This window comes from Melozone crissalis, unplaced genomic scaffold (genome assembly GCF_028551555.1).
Source record: "Melozone crissalis strain CALT ecotype California unplaced genomic scaffold, PUWL_Pcris_2 ptg000013l_1, whole genome shotgun sequence".
Lineage (NCBI taxonomy): Eukaryota > Metazoa > Chordata > Aves > Passeriformes > Passerellidae > Melozone > Melozone crissalis.
In genome coordinates, this window is record NW_026535791.1 from 50722131 (window position 1) to 50740728 (window position 18598).

The 18598-nt window shown below is 39.4% G+C and overlaps 1 protein-coding gene across 5 annotated transcripts in view; it reads right to left on the minus strand.

Moving 5' to 3' along the window:
* The window catches only part of ARHGEF7 (Rho guanine nucleotide exchange factor 7), a 116951-nt gene that overhangs the window by 61925 nt on the left and 36428 nt on the right, over window positions 1-18598 (minus strand). For 3 of the 5 annotated variants that reach the window (XM_054272276.1, XM_054272275.1, XM_054272280.1), the window contains exons 3-5: window positions 8436-8520; window positions 5877-6007; window positions 3252-3453 (exon numbers count right to left, since the gene is read on the minus strand). In XM_054272276.1, coding sequence (XP_054128251.1) covers window positions 3252-3453; window positions 5877-6007; window positions 8436-8520 — 418 coding nt within the window. Of the gene's footprint in view, window positions 1-3251; window positions 3454-5876; window positions 6008-8435; window positions 8521-9543; window positions 9579-18598 lie in introns of all 5 variants that reach the window. The other 2 variants (XM_054272277.1, XM_054272278.1) reach the window with 1 other exon arrangement.

Consider the following 18598-nt stretch of genomic DNA (forward strand, 5'->3'; position numbering starts at 1 on the left):
TTGGACTGAGCGGATTTAATTTAGTGAAACCCAGGAGCTTATTTAGTCATGTCCTGGGAGCTTTCCATAGAATGCATCATCCTATACAGAATTTCTACGTATTTACAGTATTTTCAGCTACATTTCAGAGAAGAAAGAAGCCTAGAGTTGTACTACCAATGCCAGATCATTTTACAGAGTATGTTGAAAACAAATGAGATGTTCAGGATGAACATTTTTTTCAGAGAGACCTTAATCAAGAGCATGTATTTCAAAAACCCTATCTGGATCTTTTTTAAAATCAATCTATTGTAACACTGATAGAAAACACATTTTGAATTTGAGCTAGCAAGGCTGCAAGTTCTAACCACTTTTAAAATACGTAAGGCAAAAAAGAGCACTTTTATATTTCAACCTCATGCTTGAGGCCTAAAGGCACTTAAAATACTTCTGAATCGGGGAAATCCTGAAGTGAGGTGTATATAGAGTTACTAGGAAATAAAGAAGAGCGGCCAGTGTAAGATTATCAACTCAAGAAATGTCAACTCTCCTAATGAAGACAAACTAAGAAGAGCGGGGACACAGGAAGGCAACAGAAATTGCATTTAACTTAGATGAAGCTTCTCATGAACACCCACCTATTGAAACAAGTTCAGAGCTTTGTAACAGCAGCATTACATCCTTGTTTCCACAAGGACAGCAAAACAAAAAGTCCAGCAGCAGGACAGTGACAATGCATTTGGATGCAGAAGGGAGGAGAATTCCAGAAAAGCCCTCTCTCTAGGATCTCCAACAATATCCATAAAGCAAAACTTAGCTGAGAATAGAAATGCTCACAACACATTTTATGGAAACAAGCAATAAAAGAAACAGTGCAGCAAAATTACAACAACGGACTTGAAGTAAGAAGAAATCAGTGAACTTAAAAATATGGATTAAAAAAGAAGTCCCACTAGTAACAACATAAGCACAATAGGCTCTCGAGAATGATCATTCCTTTAAAAGTTAGTGGCATGTCAAAGAAAGATCAGAAAAAGTGGATGCAAACCGACATGGAACAAATATCACAAATATATACACTGATCACAATCACACAAAAAGAAGCAAAAGTAAGCAGGAGAAGTCAGGTCACCATTTAAAACACAACTAGCATGGTCATGAGGGCAGTAGCAACAAAGCATCCCACAGCATGCATATATACATGAAGGGGTAAAGCTCATCTGCAACTCCACAGTTCCTAACACACTAAAATCTCCTGTTATGTCATGCTTCCTTCCACCACCCCCCATCCTCCTCATAAAAAAATCAGCTCCAGACAACTCAAACATATACCTACAAATGCATTAAAGCAGGTTAAAATTACTATTTTGATACATTACACAATACCTCTCGTGCTGAATGGATAGTCAAAGAACTAGCTATATCCATATCTGAAACCAGAGAGGACAAGTGAAGTTCCATAAAGTACTGGAAAAAGCCAAACAGTAATTTTAAAATGGAGGAGGAAAACAGAGAAAACTAGTGAGCTACAGCTCAGTCATTTCAACTTTGTAATACTTAATGAACTAAGCTTCCTGAGAAGAGAAAAGCTTGGGCACAAACAGAAGAAACTTCCATAGAAGAAATTTAACATATGAGACAGCAGTCCAAGAATGCAAGAAGTCTTGCAGAAGCCACAAGGGATAAAATGTTGTGGGAGAGAGAATCCACCTATAAAGTGGAGGGAAAAGGATTTGGGAGAATTTTCTTCTGAGGGCAAGAAGTGAAAGTAAAAACCATGCCAGCCCCAGGGATCAGACAGGGCTGCAAGGAGTCACAAGCATCAGACTGCACTTGGCACTACAGCTTGTCCCTTCCTACTTACTGCACCCAAGTGCAGCATTCTTAACACAAGAACCACTTAATTCTGGTTACTGGCAACTTCTGGCTCTTGCATGTTCACTGTTAAAGCATTTCTATTCTAGAGCTTAATTGCCTACCTAGGTTCCAGGAGTTGGAAGAGGTCAAAACTGATGAAATTTAAACAAAATCTCTGCAGCAATGATTTAAATTAATAACAATGAGACAAGAGGGTCATCATGGCTGATGCCAAAACACTACAAACCAAAAACAGGCTTCAAGAATTGCTTCTCAGGATAAGTTGCATCTGAGGGATCTCTAAAGAACATTAAAGCCAAGTCTTACATTGTGACTACGTCTGGAAGAAGCTGGTTGAAAAGGACAATGAAGCTGCAGATCTAAGACTAGCATTTTGCAGCAACAGACTGGAGATATTAAACCAAGGAAGAAAAAACAAGAGGATTCAACCAAAGCAGAAAAGGTAAGTTTTAAAATGGACTTTTGCTCCCACAACCTCACTGCAATCAGGCATCTGAATAGTTGCCTCATGATGGGGGGGAAGAAAAAAAAAAGCCATGCCAAAGACTTGAGCACAGCCCCAAAAGATGAGTGTTTTCACTGGAGCTGTAACAAAGGAAACAGTGGTAAAGCCTCCCAGAGACCCTGGGTAATTTTATCCTACCAGGCTTATCCCTAATCTCTGAAAATAAGCCAAGACATGGGGTAAAAAAAGGAAATAAAGGAGACAGAGAAATTATGTCACCCACAGCAATATCCTAGTGGATTAAAAAGGAATGTTACTTCTGATATTCAGATGACATTTACAGAAGGTACTTTGACTGCATAAAGTTCAAAATAAAACTTCAGCAGAAGGATGAAGCCTGTGTGAAGAAAAGCTGAAGGCACATGAACAAGAAAGAAAAAGAAAAATCACAAATACATTAGCCTTCAAAAGATGATTTTGATAGAATTGGGTTTTCCTCCTACAGTTGTTTACTTCTAAGTAAGGGGATGTATTGAGTAAATTTTTGTTAGGTTTGGAGATTTTTTCTTGTTCATTTTTTTTGTTTTTTGTAGGAAATCTCTCACTATTTAAACCAAAAGCACCAACTCGATGTCTGTCAGCATCCAAGTCAAAAATCCCATATTCTAGGAATTCAGACCAAGGAAGTGAGAGCAGCCCAAACATGACAGACAAGCAAACAGAATGGGGACTTTTCTGCACACTTACTGCTGATTCAGAAGCCACTCTATACAGCGAGTTGGGGTGGGGAAGTGCGAGTTCCCAAGCATTAATCATTGCTGTGAGTGACCTTCAGTAAATAAAACCAAGCTTAAACAAAAAGCATTAGAAGTTTTAATGAATCAACCAACCATCAACCTCTACCCAAAGCATGAATTTCTGCAAATATGCTCTCCCCTTCCAAACTCACCATTTGATTTAATTTCTCGTACGTAGTTACTTGGAAACCATCCTGTTTTTCCATTCAAAGTTCCTTCCCACCAGCCTCCTTCTTCCACTCTTGTAACATGAATAATATCACCTTTTGAAAAAGAAAGTTCATCTTCATTTGTCTGTTGAAAATTAAATTTGGCTCTCACCACCAACTGATGGTTGCCGTTATCTGTCATGTCCTAGGAAGAGAAAACAAAGAATAAAATGATCATTAGAGACTTAAACAATATTTCCATGAGCAAAACAGAAATTGCCATAAAATGGAAATAGTCTTTGCTCCACACACAACAGTCCCCACACATTTTTACTCAAAAGCCTTTATAAGGTGCAATTTAGCATTTCCAGCATTTCTGTGATTCTTAATCTACAGATTTTTATCAATCATGGGAGTATATATTTTACTTATTACAGCCCCTCCAAATCAGAAAGGGTTAACAGCTAAAATGAGAATAATTATTGCTATCACAAAGAAAAAAGAAAACATATAAATTTTTCTATGACTAGCATAGACTGAAACTGCCTTTGACAACTACAATGAGACAAAGGCCTTAGATTAGAGAGTATTTTCCTAAAACTCTCTGCGCTGCAAGGAGGGAGAAACTGAGTTGGGTTTAATTTAATTTTAGATATATCAAGAGTTTGCAGCACAAAATCTTTTCTTTTTTCCTGTAACAGATCAGGTTAGTGGTTTCCACACTGAAGGTACAAGTCTCCACAGCCTGCCAAAGAAGGAGTGTTCTTTCACAAAACCTACGGAAAGTTACACAACTTACCTTGACTAAGTACTCCCAAATCATTTCTCTGAAGGCTAGCAAAGCTGGAAGCCTGCAGCAGTCAGACTTGCAGCTGTCCACACACACTATGTATGTGTGTATGCTCATCCCTTACCATGGGTGCAAAGGCAGATTATCACTCTGTCCTAACATCTGAATGTGCTTTGAAGTAACTAATCTGTCTTTCAAATTAACAATTTTCAAATTTAGCATTTTGTCCTTGGATGTCACTTTGGGTATCTGCACCATTCAAGCACTTTATGAGAGTTTGGGCAAACCTTTATGCTGAAAAAGTGCAATACTTGGGCAACTTCAAAAACATTGCACTGTAACTGGGAGAACAGCACTACAAATCATGTTTGTCTCTATCATAACCAAGAATCAATACCTGTACAGCTAAAAACACAGCTTAGTGAGAAAATGACTGTGTAAGCAGTCCTAGTCAGATCTCCAGGTTGAAGAATTTCCCCTACATGTTGCCTATATAGCTGAGGTGATGAAAAGACTGCATGTTGTCACTAGGATCTTACATGCCAGCTTAATTCATAACCCCAGCAATCATGTTATTGTATCACAACTCAATATGACTTTCATCAGAGTTAGCAGCTGAGAAACTACAGGAAAATGAGGGCAAACACAACTTGGAAAATGTGCAGAAAGTCCCAAGACAGTCCAAGTCCCAGTGTTTGACAATTAGATTGGCACATTCTCAAGTGCCTCTGCCTTAGTCCTCTGCTGGTACATTTTGTGCTTTCATCCTCTCTGCTCAACAAGAGAGAATGTTTTGGTTTAGTAAATGGTAAAAAGCCACTAAATAAGCAAAAACATTGCACAGTGAGACCAACTACAAACCCTATGCTCTGCCAGGTTGGCTTTCCAGCAGAGGAAATGAGTACAAACTTGGTGAGAACGGTTCCAAACAGATCATCTACACCAACAAAAACAAACTAGGAATTTCCTGGGTTTGGCCACTGGCTCTCTTTCCCTCCTTCTTGCACCTCTCTCCTCTAACTTTGCACAGAGCAACTCAGATCACCAAAGTGACAGAAACACTGAAAACTCTGATCACTTCAGTGATCCAGCTAACAGCCAGTCTCACCAACTGCTACATCTGCAAAACTGAGTGGGCTGTGAACAACAGAACAGGAGCTTGAATTAGTGGCCCTGGGCAAAAACTTCCACAGGCTCTGCTACCTGATAAAACACATTACACACCTAAGAAAGCCACAGATAAAGCAGCTTTCATTAGGGACCTGAATCCTCCTTGCAGACCTTCAGTGAATAAAAGTACATTTTATCACAATTTCCATGAGGTATGCAACCCTGAATTAAGCTGGACTATAAAACAATGGCCCACACAACTCAGTTACCCAAAGGCTAGTTGAAGGACCAACCTTGAAATATAACAGAAAACAGGAACAACTACCACTACTGCCAAAATTGGAAGTATCACCTTCACAGAGGTTTGAAAAACATTCAATCATCACCCCTAAACTCAGAGAGAAAATTAGATTTTCGCCTTTGGAAAAGCAAGTCCTTACACAGAGAAGAAAAACACAAATCCATGAAGATACTGTCTATGCAGACAAAATGGAGCACTAAAGGAGGAAAAAATAGTTTGAAGTTCACAAAAAGCTGCATGTATTTTGAAGCATCATGTAAAAGCTGCAAAAACAAACTCACAGGCTAAAAATACAGAACTGAAAGAGAAGAAACAGTTACTTTGCTATGCTATAATTTACTTACAAAGCTCATTAAAAAAGAAATGGGGAAAAGAAAGGGGGAAAAAAATACCACACCACAGCATATTTCATGCACACAGAACTTACCAAACTCCGATACTGTCCCTGAAAGAGTTTTGAAGTTCTACTGTGTGAAGACTGGGATCCCAAAGAATCAAAGGATTTTATCCGATGAGATGAGGGACGTGCACATACAGAGTCACTGCCCAGCCCTATGTCTATAGGAGGGTGGGAAAAAAAAAATAAATATTAGAATTTTAACAATCTGCATCTATAACTTCTGCTTATCTCTGTAAAATTCACATGCTTAAAGCAGATTTGATGTATCTGCAGTTACTCAGTAATTCAAGACTCAAAAATGATAGCAATAAATAATGTAAAATCCTGAGACATCGACAATTTCTTCCCCACACAGACAAGAAAACAACTTGGCCTGTTTAGAGAGAGGAGGGTTAGGGTTGTATTTCTCTATTCCTACTCACTACCAGTCTATTTAAAGGTAATTAACAGCATCATTTTAGCTAGTAGCCAAGAATTTTGACTGCATAAAACTTGCTTGAAGTGAAGCCAGCCACATCTGTTTCTTAGCTCTTCCCACAGCCTCCCATCTCCTTCTCAATTAAAACATTCCTTCCACTGTCTCTTTTTCTACATTCCTTTGCCTCATCCCTTTTTTTTTTTTTTGCCAACTAAGCTATTTTTTCTTCTTTGGAGGGAGGATTAGGAATACAAGAAAGGAAAATGCTGCTTCTCAAGTAAACAACACCATCCCAAAACATTTCCTCTCTTGCATTTGTCTCTCCTCAGAGAAGCACACCCATGTGACATGTTCACCTGAAGGATTGTGTGCCATCAGGGCTGCTGGGGTCCTTTAAGGACTGGGAGGCACCGAGGGAGCAGCAGGACAGGGCTCATCCCACCATCCCAGACAGGAGTGGGGCAGCTGGGGGCACCAGGGCAGCCCCAGCCCTGGACACTGGGCTGGCACATCCCTGGGATGAGGTGTTGCCAGCCAACAAGGGGGGGTGTGCCCTGTGGCTTAGAGAGCCACAGCCAGCCAGGGGCTGCACCAAAAGCAGCTCCCAAGAGGCAGGTTCAGTGCTGGCTGCAGCCTCCTTCCTTGATGCCACCACTCCAGAGACTGACACTTCAGTGGAGTGAAAACCCACAGAAGTCCTTCTTCAGTAATCATGCCCCTTTCTCACATTCCTCATATTGTAGGAAGGCCTATCTCAGAAGAACCTGTGTATGCCTGAAATTCTTGCAGATCCACATGGGGATCTGAAATCCATCTTCCAATATCAGAGCAGAGAGATACAGTCTAAAATGCCTCTATGCAATTACCCAGTTAATGAAAATTGTTTGGAAGAACAAGAAGGTTTATGCTTGCTCCTAGGAACGAGACAACACCACAGCTTGCATGTGGTTCTGATTTTTGGTTTCTATACCACCACCACATGCCCTCACCGTAAAAGGGATCAGCCCATGTCCCTTCTAACCAGCTGCAGTTGTGGCTCTTTGACATAGGCCTTAATCCATAGACATCTGGACAAAACAGCCACACTTTCTCCACGTTAACAGCAAAGGCAGCAATGGCTAGTTACAGCAGATTTAAAGATGTACTGCAATGGTTTGCATTTGCACTTACCCTTGAGATGAGAGGCAATATCTCCAACTGATCTAAACAGCTTCAAAGAAGTCAATGGTATTACTCCAAACCCATTCATTACAACTAAGATTTGGTTGCAAAACTTAATTTTAAGGGGTGCTTTCTAACGCAAGGAAAAAACCCACCAAAACCACAAAGTCACTCATGAAACAGATGAGAGATTATAAATGTGACAAGATACTTATCTCATTAGTATTAAACCAAGCAACACTTATGCATCACTGACTTTTCTATCACCTTTGCTTCCTTGCACAAAAACTGACACATACGGTTCAGTTTCTGACTGACCTGATGACCAGTACTGAAACTTGCTGCTGATGGTGGAACAGGAAGAAACCAAAAGGGCCAATGTCAACATTTCTTGACTGTCCCAGGGTTCAGCTGGCAGAATTTAGCACAGCCTCACCCTACAATGATGGATGGATACCTCTCACCTGTCTGGTATTCCTACAGCTCTCTCCCTTCCTATCCAAGAACTTAAGGTGAGTGGTTCATGACTTCTAGCTGCTAAATGAATGAAATATGTGGCTTAAGGGATCAAAGACATTGGATATCCTTTTGTTACTGGCAAGAAAGGATAGCACTGGGAAATGTAGGCTAGGGAGGGCAAAAATGTTGCAAAGTTGTTCAAATAGGAGAATGACAGAATGGAGCAAAAGTCAACTTTAGTAGTTCAAACTTGGAGGGAAAAAAAGAAAAACAACCTAAAAAGCAGGCCTCTCTGAAAAACACATTTTTTCTAAATTGCTTGCCAATTTAAAGGCTTAGCCTTAGCTCTACCACAAAGCTTCCTTCTGCAGAAGACATGACTAGAGAACCCAGAGCCACTGCAAAGTTTTAAAAGCATGAACTTCAACAAAAGCTCATTCAAAATACTGCATATGTTCACTTTGTCATGGGTACAACACAGATATAAATATACACTGATGCAAGTGAAAGTAGCAGTAAGCCAGCACAAGACAGAGCAGTCTACTCACCTGCAGTCACCTTATTTAAAGCCACAAGAGAGCTAAGAACTTTGCTGAAATTCTGTCCCTGATACAGGTCATTTGCATCAAAAGTCTGAAAAAGAACCAAATAACAAGTAGTTAAGTAGTTAATAAACAAGCCTTTAAGCTTGTACATACAAACCACAACTGTAGAAGCTATTGCATGATCAAAGCATCAGTCTTTTAGTGGTTGTTATGAACCAGTAAAGGGGGGGGGGGAGTTCTCCTTAAAAATTTTTTAAACCCCAAATTTTAAACTATGACACTTTTAAATGGAAAGATAATATAGCAACAGCTGCATTTGAAAAAAACTGAAGAACTGAGAAAGTAAAAATATCAAGTATCATTTAGGTTACAAGAATGTTGAATAATACAAGTATCAAGAAGCTTTCCTAAGACATTTTGGCCAAAAAAAAGTTACTGTGTACTATTACTCTTGGCGTACTCTTCTTTCTCTGTAGCAGTGCACAGGCATTGTACCTGATTTTTCATAATGTACTTTAAAAATAACTACTACAACCTACATGCCATCTCTTTAAAAGATGCAGAGGAAAACAGCATTCCTGAACATTAATGAATTTTAAAAGAATTAAATTGCTGGACAGGTTAGATCAAGGATGAGGTTTGGGAAGAGGACAGATGAAAGGAGAGGTTAATTTTATTTTTATTTTTTAACTGTGCTAAGGCAATCCAAACCTTGAATTATCTTGCAGAAAACACTCCAGCAACTTTCAAGCACTGGGTGATGACATTAAACATCTGGATTTTTTGGGGGAAAGAGGACATTTTTTCAAAAAAGGAAAAAACCCCACAAACCCATATTTGCCTGAGGTAATGGAAACACTCATCCAAAGTCTCATGAAAATAGCTCTTGCAATAGATTCTGCATAGGTTGAAAGAACTCACAGTACTCCTTTGTACAAGACTAGAAAGCTGACAATAAAAGACAGCTGCTGTAGTTCTTCCAACTGATTTAGGAAACAGAAAGATATTTAGTTTTCTGCAATGAAGCAGTTTTCATCTAAAAAGTCAACAAAAACCAGTTCACTTTTCTGACAACAGACCCATCCCACAGACACTATCAGAAAGTCCTTACCCAGAAAACAGCCTTCACAGACAGGAGAGGAAAAACTCATAATCCCAGGGGAGAAGCGAGAAAGGAACAAAGAAAGGCCAGTTTAACCCAAGAGAAGCAAAAGTATTAACAAAAGCCATGAAAGTAACCACAGAAGGGGCTGCCAGACCAGCTCTGACTGGTGATGCAATATCACAGAAAAGGTAGAACAGATTTAGAAAGCATTTAATGACTGTGTTACAGTAAAAAAAAAAAAAAAAAAAAATTAAAAAAATCCCAATGCATCCACACTATTTGAGGATTTGAGGTACCTGCATACACTCACATGCTCATTCCCCCCCCCTCAGACTGAGGATCATCTCTGGCCCCAGAAAGCAGCAGTTCCAGCTGGGCTGTACAGGTGCCAACATCCCTCAAGCTTGAGTAGCATTTACACAGCTCAGAAAAGCAATGCCACACAACACACACAGCATCAAGCAGTCAGAACCACACAACAGTATACTCCAAGCAGTTATTGCTCCCATAAACAAAGTCAAATAACTACTTCAACAAGTTTCACTGGACTACAGATAATTTAAAAAGACTTCTCTTAGTTATTTGAAGCTGTAAGTAGTAAGGAGAGGCACCAGGGAATTGCCTAGATGTGAATTTCGTAAGGCTTTTCCTCAAACACAAGGAATATTAAACGATTATGTACACACAAAAAAGGCATTAAAGAGAAAAAATAATCTGATTTAACAAACAGAAATGATAGATTTTATTAACAGCATAATTTACAAAGTCAAAACTGAGATCAGCTTAACCTCTGCTCAAATTGGGGGGAAAAATTAAGCTGCTATGGAACACGAAAGTACTAAGAGTGTGAAATTTCCATTATTGCTACACGCTTATTGTAGTAGTTTTTAAACAAACTTGAAGTGTAAGTAAACTTGAAGTGTGAACAGAATCACAAAAGCCTAGCCCTGATTCTAAAAAAATTAAATACACAAGACAGGTGCTCATGCAGAAACCAGAACGGGATCAGAAAGGGACAACAAGGGAGAAAGAGAATGACTAAGAAAGGGAACATTTCAAAAAAGGTTACAAATGATAGCTTAAACTTACAGAACCTTAAAACAACCCATTTTAATCTCACCTTCATTCTGGATTCTGATAGAGCCAAGAGCTCCCCACAGTCAGGCTAACTTGAGAACAAAAGGCTGAGAGGAAGCCCCGTTTCCTGCTACACTCAGACTATAGGAGGAACCAAGAACAACTTGATTGGATCATCCCAACACGGTAGAGTGCCATAAAAAACCTGTATCCAGGACATGCATCCAGCCTGCTCACAGGAAACAGCACAATGGGAGGATGCAAGAAACATTTGCTTCCTTGTGATTTTACATGAAGCAGTTCTGACAGGAAGCCGCTCTCAGCAGATCATGGCCAGAATGTTCAGCAGCAGCCTACAATAAAGGGGGAGGGGGACATGACACCCTCCAGAGGGGTCTTCTCCTTACATGGCAAATATGTAAGACATAAATAACCTAGAGAGGTAAAAGGTAAGGGAAATAACACAAGTGCTCTAAAGAATTAAGGCTAATTCTTGATTATAAACCCCTTATCTCAAAAAACAAAAAAAAAAAACAACAGAAAAAAAAACCAACCCCAAACAAACCAAAACCCAAGGAAATACACAGCCCACAAAAAAAAAAAAAAAAAAAAAAAAACAAAAAAAAAACCCACACAAAAAAACCCTGAAAAACCAAAAGACCTTGCCAAAACAAAACATCAAACAAACAAAAAAACCCCCCTACTAACCACTTACACCCTTCTCCCATCTTAGTGGACGTTTGTTCATTTCAATATACATCTGAAAACTTTGACAGGGTAAGAAAATCAAGTAGCCAGAGAAAACAATCTACTCCAGGTTTTCAAGGGAAGTCTGATTTGCATGTGGTCTGTAATCTTTATACTGGTAATTATGGAAAAATCAGCTGTAGAACTGACTCTAAAAATTTATCTTTATGTTAGAAAGAGTAACTTCTCATTCAGTGACACTGGATAGCAAACAAACCCCCTCCACCATGCAGCACTCCCAAGTCTTCAACTGCAAAAATCAAAGCTGGATTTTGAGTTCCAAATATCAAGCCAAACTATTTTTATAACACAATATATTACCAAATAATAAGGTCTGCATACTAAATAACTTCCATAATACTGGCATAATCCACTTTTCTAATCACAGCAGAAGCATAACATGAACTCAAAGCTGCACACCCCTACAGCTCTGTAAACCTAAAAACACAAACACTTAGAAAAGTATTACTTAGCAAATATCAAGATTTGCCTTTTGAATAGTACGCAACAGGTATATATAGACATTAAACAAATTTTTATGGAAAAAAATATTTCCAGTATGTCCTCAACTTCCAGGCAAACAAATTTTATAACTCTCAGGTAGAGACTCTACCTGTGATGAAATTTACCCTCTTGTTCATTCAATCCTTACTTTCCACCAAGAGTCAGATTAAACATTAGTAGAAATACAAGAATAAAACTGTCATAAATCAGATAAGGACCAAGTTAAGCCAAATCTTTTGAACAAACTATTTAGCTATACCTTTGTTATTAAATAACACAGAACTGCCCACATGCACATAAGCATGAAGATGAGAGGAGGAGAACGGGCGATGCTCAGAGTGACGGTGTTTGTCTTGCCAAGTCACCACTAGGAGTGATGCAGCCTGCTTTCCTGGAGCTGGCTGAACATCCATCTGCCTGCTCATGGGAAATAATGGATTCACTCCTGGTTCTGCTTTCTGGCACACACAGCTTCAGCTGCACCCGTGACACTGCCTTTACCTCACCTGAGGAGTTTCCTCTCTCCTGTACCCTTCTGAACCTCCCCCCAAACCCCACCAGGGCAGAGTGAGAGTGTGCCTGCCTGGGGCTGCACCACAACACCCCTCAATGGATACCATGTTCTGAAGGCAGAGCAGACCAGGCCAGCAGTGACCTACAAACAGCACTGTCCATAACACTCTGGAGCACTCTGGTACTTCTGCTCACTGCCTGCCAAGGCCTGCCAATTGCCTACTCCACCCACAGATCCTGGCTTCCCTTTCCACACGCCACACTAATCCCAAACACACAAGCCTGGCTTCCCACAATTACATATGCATTTTCTGCCCCCAGATTTCAACTGGCTACCTACCTTATTGATAACAATTCTATGACCTCTTCCAGGTCATTAATGAAATGTTACATAATGTGGTTATGTAGTAACAGCAGCAAAACCCCTACAACAAGATATACACTGGATGGTCATTCTCCATTTGGAATTTGAATGAAGTTCATTAATAAGGCAGATTTTAAACTCTTCATCACAGCCATTTTCACTTTTCCATCACTGACATTTCTTCAACACCAAACAAAATGCCTTAGAGATTCATTTCATCCACATACTGGCTGTTCAACTACCACATTTACCCTCTGATTCTAAACAAGATTAAACTATGCATGGATCTGCTTAAACTCCATAGCATTCAAAATTATCTGAATGTATATGGACCATTTTAAGTCATCTAAACCACTAACCCCCAGTGGATGGAGACTTCTGCTCAGTGTTTCTCATCTAATAAGAATAAGGAAATAAAACTAACATAAGAACGCTTACCACTCATGTCCCTGCAAGAACCAGTACCTACTGAAAGGAAAAAACACTACAAGAGAGCTTGATGAAGGAAAAAGGAAATGAGAAAATAAAGCTGAAAATCTATCTGAGAGCAGACTACAGCATGCAGTAAGCCTGCAGCAAGATCCTTTTCTTCAAATCAGTCAGTTTTAAGGCCTCATGCTACCTCCATATTATTTTATTTCCCCCTTCTAGACCTTAAAGTCAGAATCCCATTGTGGAGGAAGTATTTTTAAAATAAAGGTACTTCACCTGATAAAGCAAAGTCTACAACTAGAGAGAGGGGAAAAAACATTGGGGGTGGTGCAGCCAAGTTTTCTTCTGACACACACTTTCTTCAAATGTGTCTTTTACAAACCTTGACTTGCTTGTGTCCTTAAACCAGCAGAGCATCAGTAAGGTTATATCTAACAGTCACAGCAAGAAAAGTTCATATTCTGGTTAAGAGTAAAACAGAAAGGTTTTTCTTTGTTAAACTACTGCCCTGAATATACCCAGGTACAGTATTCCCAGTGAGCATTAACACTTGAATCATCTGACAAAAACAGGTGACAGCTTTCTTTGCAGTGCTGCAGCACCAGCTGCAGCAGCTGAGGAGCAGCCCAGGCCTGTGGCAGCACAGACAGGGCAGCTGCTGCTCACCTCCCCAGCAGCCCCAGAAGAAGCTGGGAGCCCTGGGCTGTGTGTACTAAAGCAGCAGGACGCTTTCCAGCTCGGTGTTGCAGCCTCAGGCCCCCAAAAGCTGAGGAGAGAGAACATTGGCTGGCTCAGCCGGAGGAAATGAGAGGAAATGAGCAGAGTGGCCTGACAAAGCACAGCGTGACACCACAACGTGTCACTGCACCTGCTCCTGCTGCACTCACTGCAGGGCTCCTGGCCATGGCAGCATGAATAAAGAAGTGGCAGGGGAAAAAAGCAACTCATGTTAAGAAACAGGTGATTGCAAAAAGCACTGAGAATCCCAACACCTTTCTTTGTTGGGCCACAATCCTTGGAGCAGCTAAAGAGGATGCCACGGAGGCCATCCACAGCTCACCTTCCAGGGATGACATCTAATAAACCCAAGCTGAAAAAAAGATCCTGTAGGTAAGCCCAGAAGCAAATCACAGATTTGTTCATTTATTCTCACATTAGGTCAGCTCTAAGCAGTGCTGCAGCTATTATGCAGCAGCTGCTGCTTGAGCTGTGCATTATCATCTGAAAGCTGCAGCAGTAAAAGGAGAGATAAGAAAAGCAGGGAACTATGACAACTGGGAGGAAAGGAAGGGGTGAGGGGAGAAGAGATGATTACAAATGTTCTGGAAATCTCTATGACGCATACTGTTGCCCAAATGTAGCACTGTATGGCACAAAAGAAAGTTACCAAAAAAAATAAGTTCTTTCAAAAATTAAGAGTAAGATAAAAGGAAAGGTTGGAAAATAACTGGAAGAACAGACCTGCAGTACATGATTTCTGTGCCATTTGGTAACATTTCACAAGAGAAACATCAGTGGTAAAGAATAACTAAAACTTAAGAGGTGGTCTGGAATAAATTTTGCTGCTCATATAAACCTGTTCCTCAAAAGTAAAAACCTAACTGTATTAAAACACCACATAACCTAGAAAGCTTTAATTCCTGCCACTAGTAATGCTTTAATTCCTGAACTAGTAATACCTTTAAGACATAACTTGTTATCTACAAAAACAAGCAGAACCAGCTGTAAAAATGTGTATGAAGTTTGTAGTATATGTGTGCACATCTGTGTGTGCATACATCCAGAAACACACTTAAAACACAAATCCAAAGAGGACAAAGATCAAAAAACCTGTTTTAGAATCCTACAGCTTTCCAGCTCCAAGAATTTTTGCCCAAACCCAGACACATCAAAGCACTAAGGATTCTACAGAACAATAATTTCAAATACTAAACGCCTTAACTAAGAAAGTGCTTCAAACTGAACTTCTCACATACACAATCTATTTTTCATCAACACAAGTAAAAATATCATTTAAAAAAAAAGAAACACAAAGAAATGCTATGTTTCCTTTTGGAGATGACTGTACACTTTTTTAAGATTTCAAAATCTGTTTTTAGAATGTAACACTGCAAGTTCGTATCCTCAAATGAATTCATTTGTAAGATGTCATAGAATTTTTTATTTTTGAGCATAAAGAACAACTACTTTGCTAGTAGTAGCAAAACAAGATGTAATTTAAAAAGCATAAATAGGAAGATTAGCACTGCCTACACTTCTGTAAGTAAGAAAACATAAGAACAAGACTATTCCAAATTTATACCTGAACAGCAAAACAAAAACTACATTTATTACACTTTCATCCTAAAACTTGGAAATTGTTTTGTAGGTTTTGGTTTACAGATGATATCACAAAGTGATAATCTCAGCTGACAGAGAAAGACATTCAGTAGCACACAGTACTAATACACAATTGAGTAACATGGCTTAAGGAAGCTCACACTCCTGGAACTACAGGCAAAAATAAAAGTTGCTGGAATTAAATTACCAAAGAAAATTTGATCAGGACACTGAAGCTGAGACATCTCAGTTCTTGCCAATGTAACAGGTTACACCTACATGCTTGGCTGAAACAGCAATTGCATAAGTACCTTCTAGTGCCAATGAAGAAAGGCACCTCAACAGGAAAATTGGCCAGAAACATACCCTGAGAAATTCAGGTTATTCAGCCAGCAAAACTCATCTCATCCTGGTATACACAGACAACTGTGTATGCTAGTCTCCTAAAATAAATCAGGAAACACAGATGTGGAAATGCAGGCCAAAATGCAAAGGGAATACTGTGTCCAAATAAGAAGACACATAGCATTGAGGAAAAAAAAAAAAACAAGTTTACATTTGGAAATACAGACAGCTCTGCTATCAAGCAGAGTAAGCAGCCAGTGATAAAAATGGTGAAACTTAATTTCACTAGTAACTACACAAGGCACTGCCATTACATCTGATAAACAAGAACCTTGTTAAATAGGTATTTTCTTGGGGAAAACCAATAAGCAAGGTAAAGGATTTTCCCAAATGAAATACACTGTAGAGAAGGAAAGAAACTTCTAGGTCTTACTACTCTTTCCCCAATACTACCCATCACAAGAACAAAGCTAACAACTACTCCAGGACTGTGATGCTGATTCTGAGAGCAGACACATCTATTTCATGAAACCAGTGCCTTCTTGTATGAATAGTCCATTAAAGATCAATGTCACGTGAGAAAGCCTGTGAAGTCTGTTTTCAGGGCTGCTCACAAGCCAGATGCTGGGAATCTGTTTGAGTACATTTGTCAATAACTTGCAATTACAGAAAACCAGAAGATCTGGCAGATGTCGGTCTTCTAAGTCCATGTGATGTCTGTAACACTATAAACTGATCACCTTCCCAAGACTACAATCCCTCTTAGACATGAACAACTGCAAGTAAGGGGAGTAGCTGATCCCTTGAGTGGCTGCACTGCTTTTTAAATCATAGTACTAGGTTATGATTTTGGGAAGCTACGTCTCGATTCCACAGCTCCTGCTACTTCAGACTCTGTTGGGCACTTATTCTTTCACCACCCTCATTCAACACTGACATGATGGGGCAGCATGGAGAACATAAACCTTCCTGAGTTTCAGTTTAGAGCATGTCTGTAGTGCCCTGTAGTACTAGTGCTAGCTCACAGATCCGTGTCCCACCTTCTCCTCCAGAATCCATAGATGAATGTCAAACTTTCAAGTAAAGTTACTGCCACAGAATCTGTAAACTGTTCCCATATTAGAGGAGAAACATACATTATGGCATCATCATTTTCATACATTCGCAATTTCTTCCTGACTTTTTTTTTCCTCAGTAATAAGTTAAAAAGAAATAAGTTATAAAAAGGCCTTAATGAAAGAACAATCTAAAAAAAGTCTCTGACACAAACTCCTGACCAAGGCTTCATGCTAACTAAAAGTATCAGAAGCACTGAAAAGGAAAACTGACCTGAAATAGATCAGTCAGTCACAGTGGAAATCAAAATCACACAAGAGCAACAAGGACAGTGATTAAGCTACCAAAACAGGATGCCCAAAGGGCCTGGCCAGGGTCTGGAAGTAGTTAATGAACATAAGCACTCAGAATGAAATCATCTCCTTCCCAATGGCTGAACTGAGTAGTGACACAACAAATATTTTAAGGCTCAGATTAAACCAATTCCTAGGAAAGAGGAAGTTGATATATTCAGGAAATTTTCAACTAGGTTTCAAATGTTACAAAGGGAGAGTCTACTTCTGGCATACTTGAATTGTAGATATATTTTCTGAAATAAAAAAAAGTACAGATCAGCTAAACTGTGAACATCTCCATACTCTTACCTAAAAACACAGGAAGGATGGCTTCCCACAACTGATTTCAGATGCCTTCTGTCTAGATGCATGTCCTGCCAACATTTCTCAACTAATTTCTGAAGTATCAGCTTAGTTTCAAATGTATGGAGAGATGAAGAGAGGCCTATACAATGAAGCAAAAAGCTTAATTTATATATTGAAAATTTTTGAGAGAAATAAAAAAACAAACCTAGGAAAGCCTGATTCCAAAATAGGGATTGTTACCTGCAATTCAAATCTCCATTTGCAAGTGCAAGTACCACAGACACACAGCAGGATTGCTGAGGCAGACTTGACTCAGAACAGCAGTGTTCAGAGACACAGGCATGCCCAGAGCAAGAGCTGGAGGTGGGGGAAAGGAGGCATCTTATTGCAAAAGATTTCCTACTACATGAGGTTATCATCTCCCTCCTAAAATAGTCTGCTGGTTGTTTTACTACACTACCACGTGCTCCAACCACAATTTAAATGCCATCACATGCTCACATTTCATCTGGAACAAATGTGTGCAGCCAAGTGATCAGATGATGCAGGGATCCAGCATCAATGGAGAATGAACTACGGGCAGAGCACGAGCCAGAAGCACAGACCCACTGACCTCAAGTGTGCTTATTTCCCCCACTGCTTATCAGCTGGGGAGTCTCTCTTTGCTGTGTGCACGTATACTTTTTAAAATAAACATATTAACAAAAGAAACAGGAAAATCCTTAACATTAGGTATGTACTAGTAGCCAAAGAAAAAAGACTGAGGGAGAATTGATATTCTGGTAACAGTCTAAGTGTGATTAAACACAGGTAAAAAAAAGTGGGAGAGGGGAACAAAGATAACAAAGAAATGCAAGAATTAAAGGGGAAAAAAACCAACATGTTACACCCTTCTGGTAAGAAGGGAATTAATAAAAATTGTCAATTTCTTCCTTAATACACTGTGGAAAGTGCCAAAAATTAAGAAAAAAGGCTTACTCAATTTTCATATAGCTTGTTGAAACTTTCATTTAATTTAGAATCACAAAACGGAAAAGAAGTAATTCTCAAGCAGTTAGCAGAA